Raw genomic sequence first — 18,786 nt, forward strand, 5'->3', positions numbered from 1 at the left:
TCAATGGCACATTGCAGCCAGGCAAAAGCCCACAAGGGGAAAACAGAGCATGTCCACTGAAAGCCAAGGCCTGGGGGAAGTTCTGAGGGTGGTTAGAGAGCCTTGAAGAGTCCAATTTGGCCACTGGCCCAGAAGTGGCCCTACTGAAAATGAATGATGTTGCGTATCTTATTGCAGTTCTAAATGACAGTTTGGGATTGTGTCTTCCATCCAAGTTTTATTTTATGTTAATATACTTAGGATGGCCTGTTCATTAAGCTCACATTGGATATGTATAAATAGACAGAAATTGAGTTACGGTACCTGCAGAGAAAGGCATGAATGCATCTCTCTTTATGAACTTTCCTTCAGAGTTAAGAAAGTGCTCAGGATAAAATTGGTATGGTTTTTCCCACTGAGATTCATCGTGTAGCACGGAGGTCAGTAGTGGCATGATGTGAGTCCCCTGCAAAGGAAAAGCAAGAGTTATTTAAAAGATGCATATGGCCCGTCAAGCAAATCATTATGGTATAGTCCTCAATGTCTTTTTTTTTTATATAGCAAGAAATGATCCGTAATATAATCCAGAGATTATATACCATTGTTGTTGTTGTTTAGTCATTTAGTCGTGTCCGACTCTTCGTGACCCCATGGACCAGAGTACGCCAGGCGCTCCTGTCTCCCACTGCCTCCCGCAGTTTGGTCAGACTCATGTTTGTAGCTTCGAGAACACTGTCCAACCATCTCGTCCTCTGTCGTCCCCTTCTCCTTGTGCCCTCAATCTTTCCCAACATCAGGGTCTTTTCCAGGGAGTCTTCTCTTCTCATGAGGTGGCCAAAGTACTGGAGCCTCAGCTTCACGATCTGTCATTCCTGTGAGCACTCAGGGCTAATTTCCTTAAGAATGGATGCATTTGATCTTCTTGCAGTCCATGGGACTCTCAAGAGTCTCCTCCAGCACCATAATTCAAAAGCATCAATTCTTTGGTGATCAGCCTTCTTTATGGTCCAGCTCTCACTTCCATACATCACTACTGGGAAAACCATGGCTTTAACTTTACGGACCTTTGTTGGCAAGGTGATGTCTCTGCTTTTTAAGATGCTGTCTAGGTTTGCCATCGCCTTTCTCCCAAGGAGCAGGTGTCTTTTAATTTCACGGCTGCTGTCACCATCTGCAGTGATCATGGAGCCCAAGAAAGTAAAATCTTTCACTGCCTCCATTTCTTCCCCTTCTATTTGCCAGGAGGTGTTGGGACCAGTTGCCATGATCTTCGTTTTTTTGATGTTGAGCTTCAGACCATATTTTGCGCTCTCCTCTTTCACCCTCATTAAAAGGTTCTTTAATTCCTCCTCACTTTCTGCCATCAAGGTTGTGTCATCTGCATATCTGAGGTTGTTGATTTTTCTTCCGGCAATCTTAATTCCAGTTTGGGATTCATCCAGCCCAGCCTTTCGCACGATGAATTCTGCATCATGCGAATAAGCATCATGTTAAATAAGCAGGGAGACAACATACAGCCTTGCCGTACTCCTTTCCCAATTTTGAACCAATCAGTTGTTCCATATCCAGTTCTAACTGTAGCTTCTTGTCCCACATAGAGATTTCTCAGGAGACAGATGAGGTCAACAGGCACTCCCATTTCTTTAAGAACTTGCCATAGTTTGCTGTGGTCGACACAGTCAAAGGCTTTTGCATAGTCAATGAAGCAGAAGTAGATGTCTTTCTGGAACTCTCTAGCTTTCTCCATAATCCAGCGCATGTTTGCAATTTGGTCTCTAGTTCCTCTGCCCCTTCGAAATCCAGCTTGCACTTCTGGGAGTTCTTGGTCCACATGCTGCTTAAGCCTGCCTTGTAGAATTTCAAGCATAACCTTGCTAGCGTGTGAAATGAGTGCAATTAGCGTGTGAAATGAGCATTCTTTGGCACTGCCCTTCTTTGGGATTGGGATGTAGATTGATCTTCTCCAATCCTCTGGCCACTGCTGAGTTTTCCAAATATACCATTAGCTCCTTAAACTGTCATCATTGGGCTGAGAGAACAGTTGACTGAGCCCTTTGCCCAACTTTTCTGGGATGACTCAATAAAGACCTGTATGCAGCGAGGAAGGCAGAAGCAAGTAGGCCCAGACTAGGGAACTGGGGCTCCAACAGGGGCCCCCAGGGGGGCAATGGCCCCCTACTTTACAAGAAGGTCAGTGGGGCCTGCTCCTAGGGTTAGCCTAAAGTGTAATGTCCTAATTAATGGAGAAATTGATCGCAGTCAGCTGAGCAAAGAATGCAGTGTATCAAAAGCCAAACTCTTCTTCTTCATAGCCTAAAGTGTAATGTCCTAATTAAAGAAGAAATGATTGCAGTCAGCTGAGCAAAGAATGCAGTTTAATCAAAGTGATTACCTTTGGAATGAAGTAGCCTTTGAGGGTAACATCCACAGTGGTTGCATGTGGCAGATTTGTGGGGACAATGTCAGAAAATCTCTGGATCTCATGGATCACTGCATCTACATATGGCATTTTCGTTCGGTGCTCAATCCTTGGTTGAGAAGATCCAACAACCTTCGTAATTTCTTCTTGGACCTTATCTGGGGGCAGTGGAGTGTGATTTTTTTTGTTAAAATAAACTCATTGGTGTGTTTTTTTGTCCCCACCCCCCAAATGCCAAACTCAAAAGCTTATTTTTGCCACCAACTCATATCTTCAGATTTCCTGGAGTAACTGACAGCTAATTATGCAATGCGACTGCCTGATCTATGAGCACAATCTCACAACATAATGCAAAGTTGTGGAAGATGCTATTCACCTGAGAATTTTAGTGGAAATACACAATTTGCTTATAGTTATGTAGGAAGCGAAAGTCAGAAACATGCATGCTTGACTACACCCAACATTGGGGGGGGGCTGACATGAGTGATGTCACACAGTAAAACTAGGCCCAACAAGGCCCACCGTATTGTGGAATATTGAGGAGGGCCACCCCCCCTCATTGAATATTGTGGGGCTCAGCCCCCCAGCTTCCCAGGCCCCCAGATACAGTGGTACCTCGGGTTACAGACGCTTCAGGTTACAGACTACGCTAACGCAGAAATAGTACCTCAGGATAAGAACTTTGCTTCAGGATGAGAACAGAAATCGTGCTCCGGCGGCGTGGTGGCAGCGGGAGGCCCCATTAGCTAAAGTGGTTCTTCAGGTTAAGAACAGTTTCAGGTTAAGAACGGACCTCCGGAAAGAATTGAGTACGTAACCAGAGGTATCATTCTAGTTATGTATAACTGGAATCAAGATATGCTAGCTAGAGTAATGGGAGCCAACCCAATGAAAAGCACTCACTCTGAATTTCAGGATATTTCATCATTAGTAACAGTCCCCAGCGCAGTGTGGTAGAAGTGGTCTCCATGCCAGCCGCAAATAAGTTACCCACAAGGGATCTTAGGTTTTCATTGTGGAAATATCCATTTGGCTTGTCCTTCTCCTGGGGTGTAAAAAAAGAGAGAAAGAAATTAGCAAATTCCATGTGCAGATATCAAAGTAGCTAGACAGGGGCTGGGAGGGCACTCACTGGAATGGAAAGAGCAGAGAAGCTGTCTAGGAAAGTAGAATAATCATACACAGCAAGCACACTCAAATCTCTTTTCTCCATGAAAGCATGTCACAGGGTCCCTCGGCCGTCAGGTAGCCTCTGTTTAGAGGTGAAGAGAATGGCGAGATTGAGACGCTGGCACTACGGGACGCCATTTTCTACCCTCCGGAAGTGCAGCCCCAGGCTTGCACGTTGCAGCGATTGATTCTCAAACAGTAAGAAAACCAAATTTAATTGGCAATATCTATCGGGATGTGTTAATTTGGAACGATTCGGAAGCTGGTCAGCCTCGTCTAGAATCTTATTTATATGCAAAGATTTCCCACAGAGCGGATGGAACAGTGAGTTACCTCAAACGGAATATTTTAACTTAAAAGAGACATTAATTTAATTTATTTAATTTAAGAAGGTGGATTTAAGCAGGGAAGGGATAAAACCCTGAACAAGAACTTTTTATTTGTCTTTTTGGTGGACCTCTGGGACTGCAGGTAAAGGAAACTTCTAATATATACCGTATTTTTCGCTCTATAACACGCACCCGACCATAACACGCACGTAGTTTTTAGAGGAGGAAAACAAGAAAAAAAATATTCTAAACGAAACAGTGGATGTATGATTTTTGTGGTTCATGCTGTGGCCACAGACATGTGATCTGACAGTGAGTTTGGAGTAGCCCAATGCAAAAATCCTGAGGATCCATGTGGATCCATGCTTTGTAACCACGTTTTTGCACCACTGCGGCCCCAGGCAACAGTGGGTGCGTGATTTCTTTTGGTGCAAGCTGTAGCCATGGACATGCTATGTGATCTGATGGTGAATTTGGGGTGACCCAGTGCAAAAATCCTGAGGATCCATGTGGATCCGTGCTTTGTAACCACGTTTTAAGTGGCGAGGGAAGGAAAAGCACTCAAGGGGCAAGGAGCACGTGTGGGGTGGGTGGAGAAGGATGCTGCTAATAATGAAGAAGAGGGGTATAAGGGGAGAAGGCTCCTCTCCTCTCCCGCTTTGCTCCTTTAAAGCAAGCAGGCTCTGCTTTTCTTCCTCCTCCCCACTCATCCCCGACTTAGCGAGCTGAAAAACTTTGCTGCTATGTAGCAAGCTGAGTGGGGAAGAGAGAGGGACAGAGAGCCTGCTTGCTTTAAAGGAACCAACCAGACAGGAGGCGCTTACACTCGTGTAAACGGCTCCTCTCCTCTCCCGCTTTGCTCCTTTAAAGAAGCAGGCTCTCTGTCCCTCTCCCCTCCCCACTCAGCGGCTCTTCTCCCGCTTTGCTGTTTCAAAGCGAGCCACGGAGAAGGGAAGGAAGGGGAACCATGGATCCTCTGCTCACAACTGCAGCAGATCCCCCCGCCATCCGTAGGCATTCCCTCCATAACACGCACAGACATTTCCCCTTACTTTCTAGGAGGAAAAAAGTGAGTGTTATGGTGCAAAAAATACGGTATATTTTTTTACTTTCGATTTTAATGAACTGCATTGTCAATTGTTTGGAAGCCTTCTCTAGTTATTATTGATTTCTTTTTAAAATTTCTCTTTGTGCCAAAGCAACCTAATGTGGAAGTGAGAAGCCAAACTAGACTGATCTCTTTTTTTTATTAAGTTTGGTTAATTTTTATGTGGAAACAAGGAGTGGGGAGAAGAAGTTATTCAACCACCCGTCCCTTCTGTTTCTGTGAGGACGTGGGAAGGATAGTGAGCATCACCATTTTTACTTTCTTTTTTGAGACACCAAATACTTCTTGAGACGTTAGATTGCATCTAAAAAAATAGCTTTTTTTTGTTCCTTCCCCTCTCTGACGATTTCTGTTGGACCTCCACTCTTATTTTTGTTTTTGTTTTGATGTGGGCTTAGCTGCTTTGGTGAAGAAAATTGACTGGGACTTCTCCCCCCCCTTATTTATTTATTTATTTATTTGTTCTGTCTCTTCTCTACTATCTGTGTTATAATTTTTGCCTTGCCCTTCCTTATCATTCTTTGAGTTGGTTTGGTGTATGATTTTTTGTTTGGTTTCTCCTTTTAATCTCCCCCTTTGGATTTTTATACCAAGCTTTGCCTCTTTTCCTCTCTTTTTCTTTATTTTTATTTTTTATTAGAATATTTCTTCTCAGATATCTTACATTTTAATTTTTAATTTGTTTTTCTGTTTCCTTCTTTGTATTCTGAATCGGTTTTATAATTCAACTTTTCTTTTTTATTGCTTATTTTACTTCCTTCTTAATCTGTTATTATCTATTGTTCTGTTTCACCCCCTTCTCGCTTATGATGGATTATAATTACTTCATATGATGGATCATAACTAATTTGATTGGATTAGCCAAACAAGTGGCAAGAAAATTTAATCTCCCAATTTTTGAATGTTATAAAACTTGATCGGGGATTAGCCAAGCAAGTGGCAAGAAGAATATTTTTTTAAAAACTTTGGATGTTATAATTTTAATTGGAAATTACTAAGACAAGAGAATGTCCCACACACAGAAAAAAAGGAGTGAAAGTGTGACACCTGGGGAAAGAATGGGATCCAAACAGGAGATGGAACTGAAAGGAGACATATTAAAGATGTTCACAGAGATAAAGAGAGATATTAAACAAAGTGAGAAAAACTTAGAGACAAGGTTGGAGCAGATGGATAAAAAAATTGATTTGACAGTTAATGAATTGAAAGGACAAATGAGGGATGTAACAAAGAGAACACAAAGTTTGGAGGAGGGAATGAATGAAAAGAACAAAATTGGAGATGAGAGAGGTAAAGAGGGAAGAGGAAAGGATGAGAGCTGAAGTTTCAGAAATTAATAAAACACAAGAAGGAATATGGGACGCGATCGCTATGAATGACTTGAGGCAAAGAGAGGCGAATTTGAGATTGAGGTTGGTACCTGAGGTACAAGGGGAGAATATAAGGGAGAAACTGGCATCAGAAATTGCTCAGTGGTTAGGCATGGAAGTAGAAGATGTTAGGAAAACCATTCAAAATGCATTTCGAATTAAGACAAGATCTGTTAAAGCAAAGAATTTTCCAGGTGACTGTTTAATTATTTTTAAAGACAGAGAAATGAAGAATTTGATATTACAGAAAAGTAGAGAAAAAAGATTGAGTATTGATGGGAATTTTATAATCATCTTTAAGGACATTCCACTTCGATTATTGAAAAAACGGGACCCTTACAAACCATCGACACAGACCTTGAGGAGAAAACAAATTGAATTTAAATGGGAATTCCCAGAAGGGATTTCCTTTTTTTCACAAAGGGAAGAAATTTAAACTCACAAATCCAGATGAAACACAGAAGTTTCTGAGAAGATACAAGGAACTGGGAAGGGGAGAGGAAGCAGTCGAAGCTGGAGCGGGAGCAGGGGGCCCGGTGGGACCGGAAAGAGGGGAGAAGGATGTTACGGAAAAATTTGGGTGCGCGGCTACTCAGCCACCCAGCTCATCAGACTAGGTCCGCGGGTCCCTGTGGAAGAAAATGAGCTCAGCCGGAGACAGGAGCAAACTGTAGAAGACCCAAGTTTATTGCGCAACAGGTTCAAGATGAGATTGAACCCCGAGAAAGGGGTGACATGAGTTTTTGAAACTTCCCTCCATGTCCCAGAATGCAGTGCAAAATACATCATAATTACATCATGAATACATTAGAGAGATGTTGGGTTACACAGGTTACATCATGAATATTTTAAGGAGAGGTTGGGTTACACAGATTAACATATGGAGGAGGGAGGGAGGAATATGCAGAGCTGGAGATATGCGCAGATAAGCGCTTCCTGAGTACCGGTGATGAGAAGACAATAGTCCAAGTATGTAAAGTCTGCCACCTGGCATTGCCCGGAGGAAAGGTTGGGCAGAGTGATTTGACCGGATTAGGGTCTTCCTGAGTACGTGACTCCTCGCTCGAGGGATTATGGAGGCAGAGGAGGTGTCATGGAGCCCTGAAGAAACTGAGTCGATTGACACCAAAACCAAGGAAATCAGAGCTGCGGTTGATTTTATACAATTTTTAGAAGTTTTAGTCCGTTTCAGTCCATTCTTATATTAATAATTGAAGTCGGAAACAAAATAGATACATTGTTGCAAGATTTGACACTTTTATGGGTTCACGAGTTTCGATTCCATTGTTCTCCCAGCGGGGAGCCGTCAGCAGCTTGTCAAGAGGTTAAATGAGGCGTGCAGGAGCTCGCTGAGCTAGCTCTGCAAAGCGAATGCATGGTTCTGATTGGGTAGAACGCGGCCATTGAAACGAATGGGGGATACAGTTTGATACAGTCAACCCACGATAAAGATGGAGCGAGAGAGAGAGAAAGGCTTGAGAGCTTGGGCTTATTTTGCCCATGTGGAAAAGGGAAAGGCACTTTAAACTTGGGGCTTGGGTAGGGTGTGGTGCTTGTGCAACAATGTGGGGCTGAGGGGTGAATGTAGGGCTGGGTGCCCTTGAGGTCATCGCCTTGGACCCTCAAAAGGAAGGGTGAAGGAAGGCACCCCCCTTTCCGTATCAAGGACCACAAAGAAGAACAAGGAGAAACAAGGGAAGAAGAAGAAAAATTGAAATACAACCAAAGGTACTTTCTGATCACAATGCAATAAAGTGTGTTATTAAAGGAATAGAAGAAAAATCCTTTCGATAGAGAATAAATGAGTGTCTTTTAGATGATCAGAAAAAAATAGAAAAGGCACGTAAGAACTTAACAGACTACTTTGTGAATAACTGTAATAAGGGTACAAAAACTAGTATAGTATGGGATGCCAGCAAAGCTGTGGTGCAAGGTTTTTTTATTCAGCAGAATACGATAAAAAGAAAATTAGAGAAAAAGGGAGAAAAGAAATTTTAAAACAAATAATGGAAAATGAGAAGAATTTAATTAAAAAAGCAAATGATTTGAAAATAAAGCAAAATATTAAAATATTACAAACTCAATTTGCAATGATAATAAATAAAGAAGTAGAATGGAATATCAAAAGAATGAGACAGAATTTTTTTGCAAATAAGTCTGGAAAATGGCTGGCATGGCAAATTAAGAAAAGAAAGGAACAGAATACAATTAATAAACTTATTGTAGATGGAAAAGAAATAGATAATCCAAAAGAAATTAGGAAAGGATTTGAGGACTTTTACAGACATTTATATAAAAGAACTGAGAAAAGTGACATTTAAAAAATAGAAGAATTCCTGAGGAAAAAGGAGGTGCAGAAAATCCTGACTGATAAAAAAGACAGTCTGAACGACCCAATTGATGTAGAGGAAATTAAAGAAGCTATAAAAGAATTGAAAAGTGGGAAGACACCAGGACTGGATGGATTTACTGCAAGATATTATAAAGAAATGAAACACACCCTACTTGTACCAATGAAAGAAGTTATGAATAATATATTAAAGAAGGGAGAATTACCAGAAACATGGAAAGAAGCATATATTACATTTATTCCAAAGCAGGACTCAGATTTAATGCAAGTAAAGAATTACTGGCCAATTCCGTTGTTGAATAAAGATTATAAATTATTTGCAAGTATATTAGCGAACAGGATGAAAAAAATATTGAAAGAAATTATACATAAAGATCAGGCAGGTTTTCTTCCTGGCAGACAGATGAAAGATAACATAAGAAATATAGTCAATATAACTGAATATCTGACAGCCAGGAATGAAAAACAAGCAATGTTAATTTTTGTGGATGCTGAAAAGGCCTTTGATAATATATCTTGGGAATTTATGTTAAAAAATTTGGAATCTATGGACATGGATCAATTCTTCCTAAATGGATTAAAGGCTATATATACTGAGCAAAATAACAGAAAATATTGCAATTACTAAAGGTACAAGACAAGGGTGTCCTCTTTCACCATTATTATTCATATTGGTACTGGAAGTTCTTTTAAGATCTATAAGGAGAAATGAGTTAATAAAGGGTGTTACAGTTGGTCGAAATGAATATAAGGTAAAAGGCTTTGCTGATGACTTGGTATTAACAATTGAAAATCCATCAATAACTATTAAGGAAGTAATAGAGGAGATAGAACAGTTCGGTCAAGTGGCAGGTTTTAAATTAAACAAAAGGAAAACTAAGATGATTGCTAAAAATATGGAACAGGAATTGGTTGAAATGTTGCAGCAACAGATAGGTATAGAAGTGGTAAAGAAAGTTAAATATTTAGGAATTTGGTTAACTGCCAAAAATATTGATCTGTATCAAAATAATTATACACCAATGTGGAATAGTGTCAAAAGAGCTCTAGAGGTATGGGGAAGGTTGAAATTATCATTTTGGGGAAGGATTTCAGCGATAAAGATGAATGTGCTACCAAAGATGTTGTTCTTGTTTCAGACAATTCCAATACTAAAAGGGGCAGCAATATTTAAAGAGTGGCAGAAGATAATTTCAGGATATATCTGGCAGGGCAAAAAGCCGAGAATACAATTTAAGTTACTAACAGATGCTAAGGAAAGAGGAGTCTTTGCCCTGCCGGACTTGAAATTATATTATGAAAGCATTGTGCCTCTGTTGGTTGAAGGAATGGATGAAATTGGAAAATACAATTATGGACTTAGAAGGTTATGATAATAGATTTGGATGGCATACATATTTATGATATGATAAGAAAAAAGTCCATAAAGGATTTGGAAACCACATATTTTGAAGATCTCTTATAGAAATTTGGGATAGGTATAAAAGCCTTCTGGAACCAAAAATACCACATTGGTTGTCTCCATTAGAAGTGATGTGTGTAAAAAAGGTCAATATGAGTGGGAAGTGGATAACATATGGGAAACTAATAATTAGAGTAGGAGGAAAATGGAAATTGAAACCATACGAGGAGGTGAAAGAGTATGTTAACGATTGGTTACATTATTACCAGGTGAATGAAATATTTAAACAGGATGTTAAAGAAAAAGGTTTCTCTGGAAAAGAATCGAAGTTTCAACAAGAAATGTTGAATAATGATTTTAAAATTTTGTCTAAAATGTATGAATTACTGCTTGAATGGCACTTGAAAGATGAGGAGGTAAAATCAGTTATGATTCATTGGGCAAAAGATTTTGGATATAACATACAGTTAAGTGATTGGATAAAACTGTGGAAAGAAGGTTTGAGATTTACCACATGTAATGCATTAAAAGAAAATGTGATGAAGATGGTGTATAAATGGTATATCACACCAGTTAAGTTAGCAAAAATGTATAAAGTGAGTAATAAATTGTAATGGGTATGAGTTACTCGTGCGTAAACTGGTGCCTTTCTCGGCTAATTTGCCTTGTTAAAACTTTCTGACTGCACAGCCCCTTCTCATGGTGGCTGCCTCAGTCACTGGCAGAATCCGTCAGTGGGCGTTTCTTGAACCTCTTCCAACATAAAAGTTGTTTGACACCCAGTCTCCTCCTCCTCTCACTGTGCGGGAGTCTTCTGCGCAGGGAAGGCGTGGGTAGCGGAGGACCTGGGCTCTCCTCACTGATGTCCAGTGAAGAGTCCCTGAGCCCTCTCTCCAATTCCCCCGTCTGCCCCCCTTTATCCCTGGTGTTGCGCTGATTGGCTTCCCCCTCTACTGAGCTGTTTCTCCCCCTGCTGCTGGGACCTTCGCCAGCATAATCTGGGAGCCTCCCCTTCGCCTCTCGCTCCGATGTCAGTTCCCTGACATAAATGTTGGAAATGTAAAGAAAAAGAAGGATCATTTTACCATATGTGGTGGGAATGTAAAAAAGTGAAATGCTTTTGGGAGATGATATATAACGAATTGAAAAAATGATGAAATATACTTTTATAAAGAAGCCAGAAGCATTTCTTTTGGGTATTGTTGGAAATGATATAAATAGAAAAGACTGTAAGCTTTTTTTATATGCGGTAACAGCAGCAAGAATATTACTGGCCCAAAAATGGAAACAAGAAGAACTACCAGCGTGAGAAGAATGGAGGATGAAACTAATGGACTACACAGAATTAGACAAGCTAACAGGAAGGATCTGAAACCGGTGGGACCAGAGGTTCACTGAAGACTGGACTAAATTTATGGAGTATGTGAAAAATATTTGTGATGATCAAATTACGTTTGTAGGTTTACAAGAAGTTCTGTGAGGAGTAATTTAAGAAATATTGTAAAAATGGAAAGGGGGAGATGATTTGTTAAGAAAGGTAAAGACAATATTAAGTCAAGAATTGCAGGAGAAGTGATTAGGATGGAGGATTATCAGAGGTGTTGAAGGAAGTCCAAATAAGAATATGTATGTAAGAATTTGTGTAGTATGTCTTTAAAAAAAATTGTACATTAAAATTAATAAAAATATTTTAAAAGAAAGAAAGAAAGAAAGAAAGAAAGAAAGAAAGCATGTCACAGGCTGAAGAAAGGAGCATGTTGCAAAAGAAATACTGGGGGAGGGAGCATGACATGTTGGACTAGTCATGGAATCATGGAATCATAGAGTTGGAAGGACCCTGAGCATCATCTGTTCCAAACATCTGCAGTGTAGGACTGCAGCTGTCCCTTACAGGGATCGAATCTGCAACCTTGGCGTACGCAGCATCGTGTTCCTACCAACTGAGCTACCATATCTCAAAGGTTGATATTTTTCTTTTTCTCTTGAGAGAAGTGGGAGTCCCACTGGAAAACAGCCCTGCAAGCAATCAGGTCACAGACTCCAGATATTAGCCAAAGCTTTATAGAGCAAAAAATAAATAAAATGTGCAGAGTACAGTGGTACCTCGGGTTACATACACTTCAGGTTACATACGCTTCAGGTTACAGACTCCGCTAACCCAGAAATAGTGCTTCAGGTTAAGAACTTTGCTTCAGGATGAGAACAGAAATCGTGCAGTGGCGGCGCAGCAGCAGCAGGAGGCCCCATTAGCTAAAGTGGTGCTTCAGGTTAAGAACAGTTTCAGGGTAAGAACGGACCTCCGGAACGAATTAAGTACTTAACCCGAGGTACCACTGTATATTAGACACCAGCTCACATGGAAATGTATTTTTAAAACGTGAAAATTTCAACATTTGAAAGTATAAAAAAAATTATTGGGGGGCTTAAAAGACTCCATTACCTCTTGCTGTCTCAGAAGAAATGAATCAATCAAGCTCCTTTGGTCATTTTCATCCAGATCTCTGAGGTGTTGTATGAAGGTGGCATTTATGAAGGCATGCATCTCATCTCTGTTCTGAAGGATAGTCTTACGGGCTCCCAAAAGCGAGCCAAGAGCAGGAAATACATTATACAGCTGTAAGGATAAAATAGAACAAAGAGTAAAGCCCAGTGCTTAATTATCAGGTGATACTCCAAATATGTTTGTCATCTTCCACAGAGGAATAAAAAAATGACACAGAACAAAAATGTACTTGGATTGGAGCAACGCTGAATAAATATCCCTTAGAGGCCAAGGCTGGAGGCCATTTTCTTACGTGCTGTTGTAGTTATGGAGCCCCCTTGTACTTGTGGATTAGCAGTTTGCTCAGATGTGGACAAGCCCCTAGACAGAGGTCAACCAGAAGTGGCCAGGGGCAGCAAAATGCCCCCCTGGCCCAGTCCACCAACAGACCCATGGTGTCACTCACAGTGCTGCCACAATACAGGGCACTGTGGCAGCAGCCATGGTGGCATGGGCAAAACTGAGACGTGGCTGGCAATGGTGCAACAGCAGGGACAGGGAAGTGGTTGGATCTGCCACCTGAGGCAAATTGCTTCACCTCGGCTCATGTCAGCATCTGTCTTGGGCTGGCGGTGGGGAATTTTTAGCTCTTGCTGGAGGTCCAAAGGTTCCCCACACCTGACTTAGACTTTCAAAAAAGCTTGCACAACAAAGACTCCTGGGTAAGAAAAGCAGGCGTTGGAATAAGGAGGAGAGGTTCTCTTGTGGGTCAGGAAGTGGGGCATAGGAATAGACAGACATTCTCCCAATAGAAGGATGTTGAAGTGAGTCCCCAAAGGATAGATATGGGGTCTTGTATATTTAAAAAAACCACCTTTATATTTTAAAAAGATGAAATTACAAAAGAAATAAAATATTTCAACTATATATAATTTCATAAGATCATGCATACAATATACAAAATGTCAGTTATGGTTTGAGTTATCTAACTATTATATTTTAAGCAGAATATCCAGTTATATGCATGAAAATAATAATTGGGGTGAATATTGTCTTGAAATTTTATATTTGCTTTTTAAAAATAAATTTATTTTGGGTCCTTCTTTCCATATCTCTTTTAAAACTTTTAAGTTGTGTTAACAATGCTGAATCCCATGTGTTTTATACATATATACATTTATACATATATTTAGCTTTGACTAGTCTTGCTGTAGTGGTTATAACAGTTGCAATGTCCAAAATCTCCCTTGCTTGCTATGCCTTTCCAAATCAAATGTATTTGGGTATTAAAATCATATTGGTACCAAGAATTTAATTTATAACCAAAAGTTTTAATCTTACAACAAGTCCAAAATATATGTGTAAAATAGCTGCTCCTATATTTTTGAATTTCCAGCAATTGTCTTTTTGAAAATTATAACCACTTCCATTCATCTTTAGTAACTGGAGAATTAATGTCTCTCTCAAATGTGTCTGCTCAAAACTGAAGGATGATTGATCTAAACCGAATAATTATTTGCATTATTTGGCCAATATACCTTTACTTTGGAAGGTGAGTATTAATTTCTCTGCTTTCCTTAATACCTGAAGATTGCAAATCCTTTCTACTAATACTTTCCCTTGCAAATATGCAATATCTCTCCCCTCCTAAAAGCTGCACAGAGACAGCTGAGTGAGGACCTTTGGAAGGAAATGCTGTCCTGGGATCTTACGCAACTCATATTTCTCAAGATGTGTTTTGCAGTGAAGCCTGAACAATTTGGAATTGCACACACATTGATTATTCAGTGAATACAACCAACTATTTCTTTTCCATTTGAGAAAGCTTAGATTACCATGACAGAGGGGCTTCCAAAAAGCCGGACATTTTCATTGACCAACTTCAGAAGTTTTCTAAATGTGGAATCTTCGTATTCAAATCGCTTGTTTAGTAGGATGGACACTATGATATTGGCAACAGCGGCATTCATAATTGTGGTGGTTTCAAATGGTTGTCCTATACATAAATATTAAACAATGCTCAGATAAAATACCAAGTAGAATTGCTCTTCTCTGCCTTAGGTTCCCAGTGTCAGCCTACCGATGTATAGAGCACATTTATCTTAGAAACTGATCCTACGTTCTGGTGTACTTGAAGATATCTGAGTTAAGAAATGCTAAAAAGAGTCATGGGCAGAATATACCTAAGCAGAGGTCTTCATCCTTTTTGAGCCCATGACTCCCTTGACCAGCTACACTCTTTCTGTGGTTTCCTGTGGGGCAAATGCACTCCACGCCTTGCCTGCAGAGCCAGTGGCCTCTCACCCTTTTTCAAACACCCTCCCTCATGAAGTGTTCCCTCAGCCACCTCTCCTTTCCTCTCTCCTTGGGAGCTTGAAGCCAGGGCTGCTGCAACAAACAGCTGTGCAAGCCTTTCGGAGGCAGAGATGCAAGAGGGGATCGTAGGAGGGAGGGCAGGAAAGAGGGACAGAGGTCAGCATTACCTCACACTGACCTGAACACTGCAGATTGGTAACTTCTTCACAGGGAATCCTGGTTACTATAGTTCTGAGAGTTAGCAATATGTATATAACACAATATTGTGGGCATCTAATGTAGTGTTGTTTTGCCCTGGAGCAGTAGAAGGAAACACTAACCCACCTTGGTAAGATTCAAATGTCTTAATCAGGACACTGCATTCTTCCACAATTCTGTCCTCTATGGACCTTTTCCCCATGCCATAGTCCCGTAATGTGCTTAGTGCAAACCGCCTCATCACTTTCCAGTTTTCACCATGTGAAAAAAGAACACCTGAAGAGCAGAGATCAAGTTTCAAGTTATCATGGCTACAATAATATGTTTTGGCTTATCTCACCCTTCTTCTGTGGAACTGAGGATGCCTCTCGGCTGGTCCCTCTTCCGGTCTCTGATAGGACACACACTCTCCAGACCTTCAGCAAGATTCCTATGGGTTGTACCCTCAGAACACAATTGCACAGGGGGTTCTCTAGTTTATGGCCCTTCAGTCTAACTGTACATTATCTTATGACCAGATTCTCCTATTCCCTCAACACTACTCTTTTCCTGGCAGTGACAAAGACATCTGACATTATCCATCCAATGGCTGCAGCTACACTGGTCGATTGGCAGGCTGTCCTCCAAGCTATAATTGAAACTAACAATCAGTTCTATGAACCTTTTGGCACAGATTCTATATTGCTATGATAATTAAATTTCACAAACAGCACAAGCTATTATACAGAAGGAAAGGCCTCACCAAAGCCCCTTGTAAACTCCTCAAAAATTGGGATGGTGGGTCTCTCTGCAAATGCGTCCGCCTGATTCACCAGAGCCTCCTTGACTGTCTCATACCCTGTCAGCACCACCATTTTCTGGAATCCCATTTGGATGCGGAAGATGGGGCCATGTTCTTTTGACAACTGGAGTTCAATGACCAAAAGAGAGAAAGATCAAATAAACCCCCCAAACATACAGACATACTGTCACAGATCTGAAATAAAAACTGATTTAATTTACATGATTGCATGGTATAATTCATCAACTTAAATTGTCTAAGCATTGCCCATCATGTGGGTGCCTTTAGCAAGAGGAGTAACTTCAAATTATTAAGAAGAAAGTGCAGTAAGATGGCAAATTCTGCAGCTCTTCTATTTTATTTGGAGATGTTGTTCTTGTTTAGTCATTTAGTCATGTCCGACTCTTCGTGACCCCATGGACCAGAACACGCCAAGCCATCCTGTCTTCCACTGCCTCCCGCAGTTTGGTCAAACTCATGCTGGTAGCTTCGAGAACACTGTCCAACCATCTCGTCCTCTGTCGTCCCCTTCTCCTTGCGCCCTCCATCTTTCCCAACATCAGGGTCTTTTCCAGGGAGTCTTCTCTTCTCATGAGGTGGCCAAAGTATTGGAGCCTCAACTTCATGGATCACTGCCTTGCAGTGGCAAAGGGGCTTGAATAACTCAGAGAAGCTGTGAGCTGTGCTGTGCATGGACACCCAAGATGGACATAGTGGAGAGTTTTGACCAAACGTGATCCACCTGGAGCAGGAACCGGCAAGCCACCCCAGTATCCCTGCCAGGAAAACTCCATGGACAAAGACAACAGGCATATTTGGAGATAATTGTGAGCAAATAAAGTTGAAAACTGATGTGAATTTTCCTTCCTTAACAAATTGAAATTTAGAATCATAGAATTGTAGAACTGGAAGGGACCACAAGAATCATCTAGTCCAACCCCCTGAAATGTAAGAATCTTTTTGCCCAACGTGGGATCAAACCCACGACCCTGTGATTTAGAATCCCCTGCTTGTTCAACTGAGCTATCAGTTCTGACTGCTCAGAATTAGGCTCCTCAGTTTCACGCAAGGAGCGCCAGTGCTTTCCAATATTGCCTTTACCCTGGAGACTTAATCTAGATTTAATCTAATTTTTTTTTTTTACACCTGCCGAAAGAATCCTGGGAACTGTGGGTGTTGCGAAGAGATGAACATTCTCAATAAGAACATAATTTCAGACATGGGCGCACTTAAAAGCCCACATTCAGCAATATAATTGCTTTGTTTTGTTTCACGTAAGATAATTGTGAAAATTTGAGTGGATTCTAAAATGATGTATTTAGAAGTGCTGGCTTCACACTGAAAAGTTCAATAATTTTGCAGCTAATTTTTGCAGATAAGGCTGGTTAAAGTAAAGGTAAAGGGACCCCTGATTGTTAAGTCTAGTTATGGACGACTCTGGGGTTGTGGTGCTCATCTTGCTTTCAGGCCGAGGGAGCTGGCGTTTGTCTGCAGACAGTTTTCCGGGTCATATGGCCAGCATGACTAAGCCGCTTCTGGCGAACCAGAGCAGCGCATGGAAACGCCATTTACCGGCCTGGCGGAACGGTACCTATTTATCTACTTGCACTTTAATGTGCTTTCGAACTGCTAGGCTGGCAGGAGCAGGGACTGAGCAACGGAAGCTCACCCTGTTGCAGGGATATGAACTGCTGATCTTCTAATCGGCAAGCCCTAGGCTCTGTGGTTTAGACCACAGCGTCACCCATATCCCAGGGTGGTTGTGACATTCCTATTACCCTCCTCCAGTGACCCAGTCCCTCCACTGCACAGATCAGCTATCAGCCTAAACCATAACAGCAGTCACACACAAAAAGGAAGAAAAAAAGGAATAAGCCATACTTGACGTAGTTTTATCATTTTTGCATATCTGCATATATGAGATGGAACACTGACATCTACCTGGCCTAAAAAGATCCACAGAATCTTTGCCTTGCTGCAGAAAGAAAAGAAAACGTTACCTTTAACATTGTTCTGTAAGGTCTCTTCAGATCCATCATATGGAGATTCCCAACAAGTGGTAAAGGTGTCGGACCTGGTGGGAGATTTTTGGAGCTCCTATTCCAGAAACTGCCCCATTTCCAAATGGATATAATTGTAAGGATGAGCAGGAACAATGTTGGAATCTGTTCAGTCCAATCCATTTCTTTTCAGTGAGCAAATTTCTGAAGTGATTACTGTGAAAGTCACAACATAGTTTGATCAAGGACAACGTCTGCCGTCTGAAATGAGCAGCAAATACTAGGAACTGTCTCTAGTGAATCATTTCATTCAATGAATTGCCTTCCACTCTCCCCCCCCTCTGACTTTATTGCAATCTAAGCTTGATGATTTAACTTTCCCTTTATACTTACTTGAGCAGCGGTGTTTTCTTCCGGAAATGAAAACATCGTTCAGCCGGTTCAACCTCTTTTGAATTCTCAGGAGGTCCAATGTTCAGTTTTAGAACAACATTATAGAATCACAGAACTGGAGAGTTGGAAGGGACCCAAACAACTGTTAAGAAATCCTCTTGTGTAATTATTGAACTAGTGAGATATTTTTGAAATAGTTTCAGAATGTCTTGAACTTCTTCTTTACAAATATTCTGCTATTCAGCATTTGTGTGTAACTAGTTTAGTTAATTAATATACTGGTGGCAGCAAAATAGGGAGATGTTCCCTGGGAAATACTGCACAAATATTGTGTGTGTGTGTGTGTGTGTGTGTGCAATTTTCTGCACTATGCAGTGTGGCTCTCTTCTGTCAGTCATCTCTGGAACTATTTGCTTCATAAACAAACTTGTGTGATATACTTCCTCTTGGCTTGTGCAACATTGTGGTTTAGCTGATGATGATGTATTT

General features: G+C 40.9%; 1 protein-coding gene across 3 annotated transcripts in view; it reads right to left on the reverse strand.

The window, feature by feature from the left end:
- LOC309528771 (cytochrome P450 2K1-like) overlaps nt 1–18,318 on the reverse strand; it is a 38,578-nt gene extending 20,260 nt beyond the window's left edge. The window contains exons 1-9 of one of the 3 annotated variants that reach the window (XR_014217892.1): nt 18,298–18,318; nt 17,905–18,120; nt 15,866–16,028; nt 15,250–15,399; nt 14,445–14,605; nt 12,568–12,741; nt 3,302–3,443; nt 2,372–2,556; nt 304–445 (exon numbers count right to left, since the gene is read on the reverse strand). Coding sequence is in view for 2 of the 3 variants with exons in the window: in XM_082216409.1 (XP_082072535.1) it covers nt 14,445–14,605; nt 15,250–15,399; nt 15,866–16,028; nt 17,905–18,087 (657 nt within the window). In the remaining variant the exon portion in view is untranslated. Of the gene's footprint in view, nt 1–303; nt 446–2,371; nt 2,557–3,301; nt 3,444–12,567; nt 12,742–14,444; nt 14,606–15,249; nt 15,400–15,865; nt 16,029–17,904; nt 18,229–18,297 lie in introns of those variants that run through there. The other 2 variants (XM_082216409.1, XM_082216413.1) reach the window with 2 other exon arrangements.
- Nucleotides 18,319–18,786: the final 468 nt, after the last annotated feature.

This window comes from Podarcis vaucheri (assembly GCF_965113315.1).
Source record: "Podarcis vaucheri genome assembly, chromosome: 3".
Lineage (NCBI taxonomy): Eukaryota > Metazoa > Chordata > Lepidosauria > Squamata > Lacertidae > Podarcis > Podarcis vaucheri.